The following is a 15,058-nucleotide window of genomic DNA, read 5'->3' on the forward strand; positions in this document are numbered from 1 at the left end:
CCCACCCCAGCTCCCAGGTCTTTAAAAAAAACCACACTCACTGGGTGCTGCCAGGCAGGGGAGGCAATTCCTGCTGCCCCCAACTGCTCTGCACTGCACGGGGGGCTCTGCCACAAGTCACCCGACCCCTGCCCACTCTCCCATCCACTGCCCATGGCTGCCCTGCCCACCCCAGCTCCCAGCTCATTAAAAAAAAAGAAAAAAAGCCTTGTACTCACCAGCTGCTACAGCATCCTTGGAGCTTCTGGGGGCTCATGGCAGAGCCCCACACACAGTGCGGGGCAGCAGGGATCGCACCCTTGCCTGGCAGGAGCCAGTGAATGGGGGCTTTTTTAAAGAACCAGGAGCTGAGGTGTATGGGGCAGCCATGGGGGGTGGGCTGGGAGAGGAGATGGGGGTTGGGTGGCTCATGGGGGTGGTGGGGATCACCCCCTGTGGCATCTTATGGACATGGCACAGGGTACTGTCATCCCACTAGCACACACCCTCAGACAAAACCAGGCCAGGTCTTGCTGTCACCTGCGGCTCCCAGCACTGCACGCCAGAGCTCCACGCCCTTGGGCTGAGCCAGGTCCTGCCTGACTGGCCCTCATGCTGTCAGCTGAGCCCAGCCTGGCCCTGGGGCATGCAGCTCTGGCATGCGGACCCATCCCAGTTATTCCCAAAGGTGTGCACTAACAGGATGACAGTGCCCTGCGCCATGTCCAGCTGCCAGTTCTGGGGCAGTGCCACACTGCTGTGGGTGTCTACCAAGAGTGAGCATGAGTGCCCTGATGGCTGCTGCTGCTGCAGGGGGGACTTTGCACCATGCGGGGGGCTGGGTGAGGGACGCACCCCTCCTACATAGACTCCCCCACCGCAGTAATCCCCCCACACACACTTCCCTATATACCAGGGACAGAGTCTGGGTCCAGTCCACTGCTGCTGCCTTGCCCTGTTCCTGTTTGCTCCAGCATGCTGAGGCATCTCTCTGGAGGACTCAGCTTCTGGTTTATTCAGGGGGCTGCTTTTTTCAGTGTGGTTTTTTTTTATACCAGGATTTCCTGGTATCAAAATTAGAGTCCATGCTGCAAACGTGCAGCACAACGAACATGTTTTCATCCCCAGTGTACCTCTTATAGATTGCATAGACATTAGGGCTAGAAGGGACCTCAGAAGATCATTAAATTCAACCCTCTGCCCCAGGGGCAGGAAGTCAGCTGGGATCACAGGATCCCAGCAAGATAAATGTCCAATTGACTCTTAAAGGAATCCAGAGTAGGTGCTTGCACCCCCTCTGATGGCAGTGTGTTCCAGGTCTTGGGGGCTCTTGCAACCAGTTTGAGATGCCACAACAGGCATGTGCTCACTTGTTTGGTTGCATGTATACATACATACATACACACATAGATCTGCTTTATTTATATATTAAACCAATGCAAAAGTTAATTGTCTGCAAATCAGAACAACTAGTTTTCTGATTCATTCAGTATCTAAGCTTATAGTGCTTAAATTACTTTTTTTGATCAGGTGCATTTTTCCTCATATTTGTTCACTTTTAGTACACCATTCTTCTACTCCTTATGCGAGACTTGTCTAATACTCCTAGCAAATCATATTTTAATATGTTCTTTATCTCTTTTTTGGCTTGTCCTCATTAGCATAAATGCTTTACCTAGTGACACTATTGCACAGCTTCATAATGCGCAGTGGTACTTAATTACTAACTGTTAAGTTTTTAGAGAAATAATAAGCCCTGGCTTTAGGTGGACCATCACTAACATCTAATATCACAGGCATTAATATTTAATTTCCAAAGTTCTTCAAAGCAAATGTGTTTTTACAGCTTGGCAAGCACAAAAATCAATACCCTTTCAGTAATTTGATTGTCTACCGTGTTCTGAAATTAACACTATTTTACCACTGATACAAGAGTCCTGTGAGATGCCCCATCACTCTAAAAACACAATGTATTTTGCTTCTCTCTCATGTTCAAAGAATAATCAGTTATCCCTTCTCCGTAGTAGGCCCTAGTGGATTTGCATACATTGACCTCAAGGTGTTATATGTAAAATCCTAATTTCCTTTAAGACTGGAGATGAATGAATGCTATGCTAATAAAAGAAAAACAGGGCAGTGTGTTTAATATTTTAGTGTATGCAATGGAAAAATTGTTGGCAAATAATTGCTTCCTTTCTTACCCTCTTTGAATAAAGCCACAATGTATACTGCAGAGTCATTTCTAATATCCATTTTTAGCTTTCCACAATTAATAAAATGGGAGTTTGTTAATAGTTAGCTTCACCAGCTTCCCGCTAAACTCTGAAACAGATTCCTCCATGATATAAATGAGCCAAATCCCACTGAGATCATTAGTAGTTATGTCAGTTTATGCCAGGGATTAATTTGGCACTCTGAAAGTGGGAGTTCCCAATAGATCTTTTAAAGAGAACTGCCAAGGTTAAATGTAAGAGCAGTGGGGTCAGTAACCATGTTAAAAGCCTTGTGTATCCTCATGAGAAGATCCCCTGAAAAATGAGAATAGTAATTATGTCTGTGCCAGCAGATAAGTCTTAGTGGTTAGGAAGGTAAAACTTGTTATACGAGATCTGATCAGTGGTCTGTCTTGTCAGCATCCTGTCTGCAAAAAATTCAATATGAAATAGTCATAAATTAGTGGATAAAATCGATTTCATAGTGGATAAAAACAGATTTAAAAAATATATATTGTCAGAATCAACGTGGGCTTCATCCTTGCCAGTTCTTTGAGTACAATCTAAATAGATCCAGTTGTACTACAGGTCCAGACACTTCTTTGGTGTCTATTGGTGTTGCATCTAAAGGCAAACTTTTGGTTTTGCAGTTAAAAATAGATACATTTTTTTCCCAAAGATATTTCGTGGCATGGGAAAAAGGTAAGTTAAAATTTACTCTGCAAAAAAAAAAAAATCTATCTTCACTTTTGATTACTTCTATCTCTTTTGAAAGATTTACTGATGAATTATTCAAAATAAAAAGAGAAAAGAATAACAAGCTATAAGCAGGACAGATTCCAACGGGGACAAGGTCACTTGCTTTTTTTTTCCCCTTTGAATTACTTGATCAGTGTCAAAAAAGAGAAACTATAGGAATACAAAGACCCACCGGCTGTAAATCCAACCCTTTAAAGTTGATATGTTGATACATGTAGGTCCTCAGTGTTGTTTTACAGTGCTAGCAATGTATTTCCCTGGGACACAGTTTGACATGATGTATATTGAAAGGAGCTATTTTTGGTAAGAATAGAAACTGACAATACTAAGGAGCACTTGAATTAATTGACTCATTAGTAAGGTATTTTGTAGAAGCTTTCCCTCAAAAGTCTCCCTGCCCTGCAAATTTACCTGAAGATCAAAACAAAACCAGTTCTCTAATACAAAACTTGTTACAGTGTTTTATTATACTATCAAGCATCCAGTACTTAAGTGATGATAATTAGCACTGTTAAAGCACTTTACTTTTTACAAAGCACTGTGCAAACATCAATTAATATTCACAATACCCATGTGAGGTTGATGAGTAAATATCACTGTAACCTGTGTTTTTCTTCAGTTCCCCATGTATGTGATTGTACTCTTCTTTACCCCAGAGGAAGGATTCCCAAACTTCTTACAAGTCTGTTATTCCTTCTTCAAATGGTTTCTTAGAAGTTGAATGAAATCTTGGTGCCATTAAAGTCCCTGAGAGAGTTTTGCCAGGGACCTCAATATAGAGGATTACACCTACACCAGTTTATTTAAAGCAATGTAGCTTTAAATTAAGTTTTCAGTGATTAGTCAATGAATTAAAACACCCTTTCTTGTAAGTTCAGAAGAGAAACATGTCTCACTTCCCATTTTTATCAGGTTTTGTCAAAATGAGGAACTGTTCAAGCAGGATAAAAAACTATCAGCTTCTTCTGGAAGGTTACCAACACAGTGAATTTTTGCCCTAAAGCAAAGTCATAAAAAATCATGATCTCTGCTTAGGGCCCGGTGGGTTTTTGTTTGTTTGTTTTGGGGGGAAGGTGGGAATCTCTATCTCTAAATTTTTTTACACCATTAAAATCCATGGTTTCAGGCTGAAAGAGTAAAATTTCACCCAGGATCAGATTTGCATCAGCTTCACATGCAGATGCTTAAAGCATAATTGAAAGCCTTTGTTCATCTCATCCTAACTGGCCTAGTCCCTTCACTCACAGACAAAATGCATTCTCTTCACTGCAGGCTGCTTTACTTAGTCCCTGTGGCCTATGAAAAGGAAGACAAAAGTCCTTCCTTGAGCTGAGTCTTTCTTCTAGCAGGGAAACACTGGGCTAGACAGTGAACAGGGATGTGTATATTTGTTGTACGTAGTCTAGGCTGGCAAGTGGTTTTATGTCTACAGATTCAGTCTCTGCCATTAGACTAGTTGGTAAATATTATCCAGGTTTGGGGGAGAGGGGAACCAGAACACACGTAGATCTGAGTCCTCTCAAGGTGTTTTATGAAGAAATGTGTTTCAGTAATTGTCAACAATGTTAGATTTGTGCAGTTCTTCATGAGACTGGGATGCGGCAAGGGAGTTCCAGACCCCAGAAGCCAGCCTGTACTTTTACAATATTCACTTAATGGGGGCCTCACATGGAGCCTTCTGCAAGAATTCCTCTTCAGTAATTCAAGCAATGTAGGCCGATACATTGCCATGGAAATTCCCCTGAAGGCCCGTTCCAGCTCCACTCACCTCCGCTGGTGGCAGCCATCTGAGAATGGGCATTTTTACAGCCCATGGGTAATTGATCAGGTAATTCATCTTTTGTACTTTAAAATATGACCTCACATTGTCCTCAGGCTCAGTATTTCCACTGTGCTTATATTTGTTCCTTTACTCGTTCTTCCTAGAAAATCTTTGGAATGATATTTTAGAAACACAAAAATGCAGCAAAATCATTTATCAAAATTAATATGTAGGAGTTTTTGTGCTTTTAATATGTTGCTATCTTGTTGGGTACAAATATCCATATAAATACTAGAGAGTTTTTTGACACCTGAATAAAGCCAACTTGTTAAAATTAGAGCTAGGTGTAATATGTAAAATATATATCAGCACCCGCTCAAATTTGAAAAGCCCCACATTCAGGGGTACCCATATATGGAGTTTGTTTTGGCAATTTATAACAAGATAAGTTATAACAAGATGAGTTATTAGTGTAAAGGAAATAGACACTGTTCCTAGCAGTAATATTACTGCAGTTTGAGGCCAATACTGTAAAACATACAAATATTTTTATATTAGTGCATCTCTGAAACACCTCAAGATTTCATTCACAATTTCTAAGATCTCAAAGCTTTCTTTCCTTTCTTTCACGTATTAAATAAAAATCCTTTCTTTATTTTAATTCCTAGCTCTTTGTTGTTTGCTACTATTGAATGATTTTCAGAACAAACAATATCTTACTGAATTCAGAAAAATGGATAAATAATTAATTTCATTCTACATGGAGAGGAAGGGTAGTACACTGACCTTGAAGTCAATGGCAAAACTCCCTTCCCTTTCAAAAGATTTCACGCAAAATGCATGAGGCCATGCTGCCTTTCAGCAGGCAACATGAAAATTATTGCTGTGGGCATGATTCTGTAAACATTTTTTTTATGAGAGTAATTTTATTCTCTGGGTAGTCATGTTGAGTCAATAGTTCAATAGACTATTCATGTGAACAGAATGTGGCCACCTTTGCAAAATAGTTAACTTTGAGGGGCTGCCTTCTATTTACGGTCTGTCTCTTTATGATATAACTTATTGATTTCTTTTCTTTTTTTTTTTCCCTTTTTTGAAAATTCTAGATAAATCAATTTCTGATGAATATAGAACAGTCCAGCACTAACAGGATATGAACTATATCATCAGTAAATTGTTTGCACCTCTAGGTTTCTAGTAAATACCTGAGTTTCAAAGAACTTCTGAATTTTACTTTTTAATTCCATGATCTAAAAAAACTGTTCTTCTAATGGTTTCAGATACTTATTGGTGGAAATATCTCTGGTAACACAGTCCTAGAAGATGATTTCACCACACTGGATAGCAGAAAGTGGCTGCTCCATCCAGGTGGAACAAAGATGCCAGTGTGTGGTTCTACTGGAGATGCGCTGGTTTTCATCGAAAAAGCTAGCACCCGTTATGTTGTCACCACTGACATTGTGGTTAATGAGGATTCTTTCATGCAAATAGATTTTGCAGCCTCCTGCTCTGTCACAGATTCCTGTTATGGTAAGAGCTTTTTGGTAAATCTCTGTTCTTCTTGTATAGGAATGTATGGCTACCTGTTTTCTGTGGCAATAAAGGCTCAGAAATCAAGCAAGGAAATTAATAGGTTTCTATCAGGAAATTAGAATTTCAGCATTTATTGTTGATGTGTTCATACACCAAACACTAGTAGACTTACCATGTGCATTCTTTCCTACAGTTTTAACCCTTTCAGAGCTGAATTTTCAAAGGCTCTTTGACCTTTGCTGTTTAGCCAAAAGCTGAAACTATAGTGTCACAGGCCAGCTGGGCACTGTGGGTATATCAATTTAGTTGCAAACTAACTGAGCACTGCAACTTTATTAGCCACTGGGCATTTTGGTTCAGGAACAAGAAGGTGATGTTGGAAAGGAAAGAAATGACAAGTTTCACTTACAAAAAAGAATAAATTTTACTTATGACAACAAAAGATATAGTTTGTATATATAATAATAAAAGGTTAAGCTAATAAGCAGACAACATAACAATACAGATTAAAATTGACAATGATAATAAAACAGATAAAGAAGTTAACCAAGAGTTCCCACTTGGTTAGTAACTTATCGGTAGTCTCTCGGTTAGAAGATGCACAGCAAGTTGAATCACCGAAGTCAGACGTCTCTGAACTGGGCTGCTTGAAGGATACCGGTAGAAGCCCCTCAGTCAGGATCTGGTCTCACTCTCACAGGGAGTAAAAGATATCCATGGGGTATGGGACAGCAATGACCCTTCTGTTCCGTCCTTCCCAAGGGTTACTATGACGTGTGTCTTCTTTTATATTCTAATTACGCTAATTTTTAGTTATATAGCCATTCATAATATTGCTTTATAGCTGTTATCCTATGGGGTTAAAAGGTGTTAGAAATTATTATAATCAGTTACTGCCCAAGCCTGGGTTTATCCAATAAGCAAATTGCAGCACAACATCTTCAGGTTTAAAATTAACATTACCCCGCCTAAATCCAGCCCCTTCAAAACTCTCTGACTATGCTTTTTTGAGATGTCCTTTCTAGAAATGTTCTAGATAAGCTGGGCAGTTGAATCCAGTTTTTATCATCATCAAGGCTAAATTCTGAGCGAGAAAGAACTATTAGGTCAGCTAATTTCACAGCTATAGCTTTGTCTTTGAGGCCTAGTCAGTTGCACAAACAGTTACAAGTTACATTTGCGGGTTACAAAAATACAAGCTGCATATTAGACAGAAGTTCCAAATGCCTCCAAGAAGCACATATTTATTGCTTATTAATTTCTTTGGTTTTGGCCATCACACTATAGCTGCTACTGAAGACTAGACTGCATGGCTGGACCTAGGATTTTTAAATGAGCTAAAACAAGTCTACAGGGCTGTGAAATAAGAGAAGAGACACCAGGAGAGACTAACAGACAGCAGCGTTGCTAAAGAAAGGATGGCTTGATTAGTGGAACATAAAAATTGCTAAAAATAAGAGGGGTTTCTTAACACCTATGGAATGATTAGAAGCAATCAAACAGATTATAAAGAGCCATGAAGTCAATTGACTCTCTCAGCCCTTCCTGAAAAGAAATGCCACTGTTGCTGCCTGGCAGCTGTTTTTAAACTTAGCTTGGAGGAGAAATCAAACCCCGGTACAACTGTATCACTGCCCGGCCCTGTATGTGCCTCTGCTCTACTCCACCCATTTCTCCATGCAACTGCTGAAGGGAAGAGAAAGAAGCAATAGCCATTTTGCAATAGCTCCAGGTTTCTATTCTGGATAGAAAATTAGCTTCCCTGCCAGAAGGCTAAATTTGGGGGGGAAAGGTGAGTGAGTAAATATGGTATGATGCTGAAAACAAGCATATTTTCATGATTTCACATAATGGGCTTACAAAACCCTTTGCGCTTGATTCTGAATTTATTTATATTAGGTGCATACCAGTATAAGTTATTTCTAAGTTATACTGGGGCAAAGTGACATCAGAATTTGGACTTGGGTTTCTACGCATCTTAGATCTCAGTTTAGAGCACTGAATGAGTAGTAGAATCTGTGGGAAAAATTAATATGACTGTAATTAATGACTATATCATAATGCATAATCATGGGGAAGAATTAAGGCAATACCTGCATTTCCTAACGTATAAGTGCTTGAATTTGCAACTTAAATAGCATTATTTTAAATTAGAATTTGGAGGAAAGTGTTTGACTTTGAAGTGGGGCTGGGGGTTGCATGAAATATACACTCACATACACATACATACACAGTCAGCTCCATTGGATTCTGCATGAAAAGTGGAAATTGTGTTTTCAGCAAATCCCTAAAGTAGATTAACTGATTTTTTTTTATTTGAAGCCTCTGGAACCAAGATATTTAAGTCTAGAAATTAACAACTGCCCCATGCATAATAATTACTTTTCATTTGGCATTAAAGCTACTAGAGCATCTCTTAAGTGTCATTTCTGTTAAGTGTAAGAGTACTTTGACACCTTAGTTATAGCTTGACAAGAAAACATTTCCTTCTTTTTTGTTTTGTCTATTACACTTAACATTTATTTGAACTCATTATTCAGTTAGGCAGGAAACTGTGCTTCCAGTCATGATAGAGGAAGGATCCCTTTTAGTGAAGATTGTTTTTTAAAAGTGATTGTCAGTGTGGGTACTCACTTGTCTCCATGTATTTATACAATTCCTATTTCTGAGTTCAGGCATCCAGTGGGACCTATTAGGTGATTGTTACTCATGAGGAGGGAAAACAGAAATGGGCCCATTGTCATCAAAAAGCAAATTTACCACCATTATAACTGTAACCACCTTTCTGTCTGCAATTCACCTGGAAATCTTGGCAGCTGGAACTTTACTTTTAAGTTTCAGTTCTGTGTCTATTGTCACTTCAACTTCATGTAGCCAATGTGAAGAAATGCACTGACATTTTTAGCAAGGTTTTACTTGCTTTTGTAAGAAAAGTTTGTAAGTCATAAACTTCAAATAATTTAATTGCTGATTTTCATTATATTTGAATGTATTCATGGATTTAATTCAGCTAGGTAATGATATTGAAATATGTAACTGAAGACAACCTAGCTGAAAAATTAAATTGAATATATGTATTTTATATGAGAAGCTGTAATGATTTAACTCATGGGTACATGCACTCCTGTTTTCCACTGGACAAAAACAGAATTGCTCAATAAGTACTGTCATCAAATGAATTATCTTCAGAATCAGGGGCAGGCCTGACTGCTAAGTTTAATACGGTCTGGAAACTACCCTTGCTGCTACTGTAAACTTGAGTGGTCCAGATAGTGCAGCACAATGACACCAGTGAGGTCTTCAGTGGTCACCAGTTTGCTACAACATACTTATGGAAGCATACCTATTTCTTTATTAATTACTTTATTTTCTTCCAATTTTTAGCTATTGAGCTGGAATATTCTGTGGATCTTGGATTAACATGGCACCCCATGTTGAAAGACTGTCTTCCCACTAATGTAGAATGCAACAAGTACCATCTCCAAAGGATTCTGGTATCAGACACTTTCAACAAATGGACCAGGATTACGTTACCTCTACCTCCCTATACAAGGTAAACACATTTTTATATAGAGAAATCTAAATGCGTAAGTACCTGAGCAAAAAAAAATTGCTGTTTGTGTACTGGTTGTCTATAGAGTAGTTATACAGACAAAGAAATGAAAATGCTATTAAGTTTTGCGTTTGTAATGCAAAATTACTGTGTTGATTTATCAGTTATTTAAAAAAGGGGAGTGTTGAAGACAATTTTCTATCTGCTCTACCATATCCCCATCTGTCCTCTCTATCCATCGATTTATCCATTTTGTGTATATGTGGAAGTGGTCCAACCTGGGAAAAAGAGAACAATTTAGTGAGGCAACATCACTCTGAGTTCCCTGATCCTCCTGGGACCATGTCCTTGGTTACACCCCATCAGAGAGTGTAGCACACTCCCTGTCCTGTGCCCAGAGAGGTCTGCTGGCAAGTGCAGAGGATCAGATGGAGCCTGGATTCAGACTCCTTTCCATCCTCTTAGGGGGATCTTTTCTCTAGTGTGTACTAGAGTGGAGTGGCCTACAGTCTGGAAAACCCAGAGAATGAACTTGTGTCCAACTTAATGAACATAAGAGGCCATGAGGTTTCTTGTGCCTTTCAGCATACCCACAGGGAAGCTAAGTCCATTCTGACTTTTAGAGGAGAATGTAAAGCCATGATTTAAAGAGAGCCATTTTGACTTTTCTCGGTACCTCCAGGCAGAAAATTTTATAACTGCAACTGTTATTGTTACCCTAATTAATTTCTGGTTGTTTTTGGAGGTTGCTGGTTAATTCTATTGTCTAGATCCCCACCTGCTTCCTGTATTTGCGGATATTGGCTGTGAATTTTTGGTTTTAAGTATCATTTTTATGCTTCTTGATTTTCTGTGAATCCCTTATACTCTTCACATCTATTCTGCTTTCATATACTGGCCCATTATCCCCTTCATTTCCTTTTAGTACATTCTGTTTGTTTTTAAAGAAAAAAATTGTTTTTCATTTTGGGTTTGAGTTTCATGCTGTGCAAAGTATCATTCGGTACTGACAGCACTAAAGTTCTCTATTTGAAAAGGTACCACAAGATGGTCAGGATGAGTTTCCTCACAATATGATTGACTTTTGACCACCAGCATAAGGAAGGAAGGGAATCGGGGCACCAACCCTGGGGTGGGGGTTATAAAAATAGCAGCAGCTATTTTAGCTCAAGCATCCAAATACAACTCCACCTTTCACCTCACCCACCAAAGGGCAATTAAATAGTTCAGGCCCCATTTTATACCATTCATGGTGTAAACTTATACTCTCCAATCTGTAGGCCCTATGTTGTTGACTCCCCTGCTTTATATTAAGAAGCTCAGGCACTAATAGCAGGGCAGATGTAGCAGCATGCAGCTTAGCCTGGGCTATCTGCCTAAGGATTTACTCAGCTTCTCACATGGGTTTTTCAGTCTGTACTGAGGTCTGTCCTGATGCAGCTCAGGAAATGGTGCCTGTTCTATTTTAAAGCTAATGAGATACATCTAGGAGTCTCAACAGCAGACATGCCTCAAGCCTGTCTGGTGAGAGTGCTGTGAAGATTGCCATTTGGTACTATATGCAGTTTCTGTGACTGGGCCTTTGTTTACCAGGTATCGGGAGCACACACTGATTTCCCTTGAATCTGATCTGGATGAGAACTGTATAAACTAGAACTGAATATCCCCATCTTCCATTCTAATTGTCTAAGGTATCTGGTCCCTTTTCATAGAGTCATTATGATTATGAGATGGCTCACAGCAATGATGCTTACATTGGGTAACCTTATTTGTAAGTTTTAATGTCTGTGTTGGCCTCCTCTCATTGAGTTAGACTTCCGTGTGGATTAACATATGTTTTCTCTGAAATCCATGGGCCGTGTTTTTACTTTGTTTCATAGATTTATAGACTCATAGATCGTAAGGGGCTGGAAGGGACCTCACAAGATTATCAGGTCCAGCCCCCCTGCACTAGGCAGGAAAGACAACTGGGGGCATGTATCTAAAGCTTGTAACATTTAAGAGCTAAAGAGAATCTCAAGATGAAGTCATGAATGGCAGTGGGCCCTAAACTGAACTCTCTTTGACTGGAATTTGTCAACCAGGGAAAGGAAGATGAGGCCCACTGAGGCGGAGGTTGTTCCTTATTTCAGCCCAACAGCTCTTCCTCTCACCCCATCCTTCAATTAGGGATGAGAGACATCCCACTGCCATCACCCCCACAAATTATCCTAGTTACTCATGATAAGGATTAGGTGAGAGCTGCTTTGCTATTCTGAGCTGTGTGGAAGCACTTTTCTGTGTGCGGTTTGTGCAGCATGCCTGCCTGTTGACCTAATAGTTTTCCTGGTGTGCAGCCTCCTTGCCTACTTTTCTGGGGTTTATACATCCCAGAGTGCTATATAACTTGGAGTCTGTATAAGGCAGAAAATAGTTAACTCATATATCTTAGTCTAAAAATGTATTCTGAAATGTAAATCAGAATATAAAACTTCATCCAGGAGCCTCACTGATTTAATAAGCTCTATAAATTGTCAGTGAAGTTGCCAAACCTGAAGGTAGATACTGTGAGATTTAGTGCTTATTTTTCCTTTACAAGTTCTTCCTCAAAATTTGCATAGACAGATAGACAGACAGACAGATCTTTCTACATTGATGAGCTGTGTGGGTTTCTTTAAGAAAAGCTCATGTTAAATCTAAATCAGATAGTCCAGCCATCTCAAAAATTACATGCTTATTAAGAAATGAATACATCTAATAACATGAAATAAAACATTGGCTCTACCAGAAAGTTATTTGTGTACTGCACTGTATTTGGTTAGTTTTAAATTGGTCATTATTTTTGTGCTCAAAGTAAGCAAGCAGCATAAAGCTCAATGCTGCCACCTAGAGTTTAAATACAATAAAATGTGCAAGATTTAATTTAAAAGTGCACAATTAAAGTAACTCCATTTTTATCTGCATTCTGTTAAATTTGTTTTCAGTCAACTCCTTATCTGCATAGTATCAAATCCTGTCTCCACTGAAGTTAATGGTAAAACTGTCATTGACTTCCCTGTATCCAGAATTTCACCTTACACTTAGGTTTCTTAATATTTTGTATCATTGCTACTTTGGAAGCCAGCTACTAAGCATGTAAGCCAATAGCTGAAGTCTTAACTACTGCACCATCTAATTCTTGTTCATTTTAGGGGAAGTGATATAGTGGGTAAAACACTAACAGCTGATAGTAGCGGGGTTATGCAAGCACTCCCAGCACTGCCACTACCATTCAAGCATAGCAAGAGTGGGTTATTTAAGGAAGAAGTTTATAGCCAAGCAAGCCCTTAGAGATAAGTCAGTTTTAAAATATGGTTCCAGGTCTAGACACCCTGATAGTTCAAGAATGCTTGTACCCTGGGTTTGTCTCATCTAGTCAGTAGCTTAACTAGGGGAGGGTGAAAGGGGCATTTGCCCTGAGTGCCAGGTTAGGCCAGAATTGCCCCCTATACTGCAAAGGCAAAAATTGTCCCCATCTGTCAGCGAACCCCTGAAATAGCGAAAAATCACTTGCCCGTTTGTTGACATTCTGGCCAACTTATATGACACATACAGCATTTTGCCCCACTTACTAGGAGATCTGCATAAATCACAGGCATAGGTGATGCATAGGGGAGACATGGGGGGGCATGCGCCTCCACTAAAATTGGCCGCCACCAACGCCTGCATCACTGCCTGCAGGCAGTCCCCACTTGGTCTGCCCTCACCACTGAGATCACCACAGCTGCCTGTGGGCAGTACTTGCTCAGCCTGCCCTTGCCACCAATGTCACCATGGCTGCCTGCATGCAGTCCTCACTCACCACCATGCCCCTTCCACCAACACCGATGCTACTGCAGGCGGTCACTGTGCCCCCCCAGCCTCAGGAGGCACACATTTTCAGGATCACAGGTGTGATCTAATGCTCCCTGAACTTAATGAGATAATCTCTATTGGTCTCAGTGGTAGATGGATCAGGCCTAATTTCTCTGTCTCCCCACAAATGCGCATGGACACATTCCTATTCCCATCTCCCCACCATGAAACCAGCTCCCTTGTCCCCAGTCTTGGCCACATGCTGTATAATTTGCTTTGTATGGGGCTCTGTAATTCTGTTGATTCAGCTTGGGTTTATTCAATGAAGAAATCAATCCTCCTTTCACGTACAGATCAAGTCTGGAGGAACAGACACAATTAGGTTTCCTTTCCATTGAAATAAAGTTTAGCACAAGTGGAAATCCTATCTTCTCCTTTCCCTTTCTTTCCCAAAGGTCTCAAGCAACTCGTTTCCGCTGGCACCAGCCAGCTCCATTTGACAAGCAGCAAACGTGGGCTATAGACAATGTTTACATTGGAGATGGCTGTATAGATATGTGCAGTGGCCATGGGAGGTGCACACAAGGCAACTGTGTGTAAGTATAGCTCTTTTCCTCAGGTGGATACTGTAATTTCAAGGTAATGACTTGGAAGCATATTTCTTTTTTGAAACAGTAAGAGGCATAGATAGCATCACTTGAGAAATAAAATGCTAAGACAAGGGTGGGTGGGCACATTAGAGAATGCATCACTTCAGACTTTGATGGCTAGATGTGTCCTTCAAGAGATACAGTCTGGAATGGTGCTGCCCCTGGGAGAGGATAGGGAAAGGGACAGCACAGTGCTTTCCCCAGCTCCCAGGAGCTGTATACAAACTGTTCTGTCCTCTAGGCTGGGTGATGGAAATAGATACCCTCTCAGAACCTCATTAGCTGGGTTAGGTTACTGTCCTTTCTAAAGTAACTGGCACCCAGTTACTCTCCATCTAGGGGTGCAGAGAAAACAGTCCCTGGTCTCCTTTGTCTTTTGCATGGGGCTTTCATTCCAGTTCTCTTTTCATCACAGGTTATTCCTGTTCCTAGCATCCACGGCTTGATGTTGGCTCTCTCTTCTGAGTAGGAGGACATAATCTTGTCTAGTGGGCACCTTGTAGTTTCCATGCTAACCTCAGCATTAGTGTAGATTCTGTGGCCTAGTGCCATACCCATTTGGAAAATGGATCTCTGTTGTGCCAGTAGTGGTGGTATCCATGGAGCTCCAGAGTGAGATAAAACAGTACCCATTCTGCAGCAGCACAGTACCCATTCTACTGAATGTTTGGCTCTCTCCCATCACAAAAGACAGCTGAAATTGCCCCTACGTATATAATTATATTGTGACTATGCAACACACACATTTCTGTATTTTCCTCGCTGCTTAAAGCACTAAAAGGCAATGTGCTTGCTT

General features: G+C 40.4%; 1 protein-coding gene across 1 annotated transcript in view; it reads left to right on the forward strand.

The window, feature by feature from the left end:
- Positions 1–15,058, forward strand: part of RELN (reelin) — a 560,682-nt gene that overhangs the window by 491,458 nt on the left and 54,166 nt on the right. The window contains exons 44-47 of the mRNA XM_019543587.1: positions 4,521–4,779; positions 5,994–6,243; positions 9,631–9,799; positions 14,068–14,208. Coding sequence (XP_019399132.1) covers positions 4,521–4,779; positions 5,994–6,243; positions 9,631–9,799; positions 14,068–14,208 — 819 coding nt within the window. The remainder of the gene's footprint in view (positions 1–4,520; positions 4,780–5,993; positions 6,244–9,630; positions 9,800–14,067; positions 14,209–15,058) is intronic.

The sequence above is a fragment of the Crocodylus porosus genome, unplaced genomic scaffold, assembly GCF_001723895.1.
Source record: "Crocodylus porosus isolate Cpor-Errol unplaced genomic scaffold, CroPor_comp1, whole genome shotgun sequence".
Taxonomy (NCBI): domain Eukaryota; kingdom Metazoa; phylum Chordata; order Crocodylia; family Crocodylidae; genus Crocodylus; species Crocodylus porosus.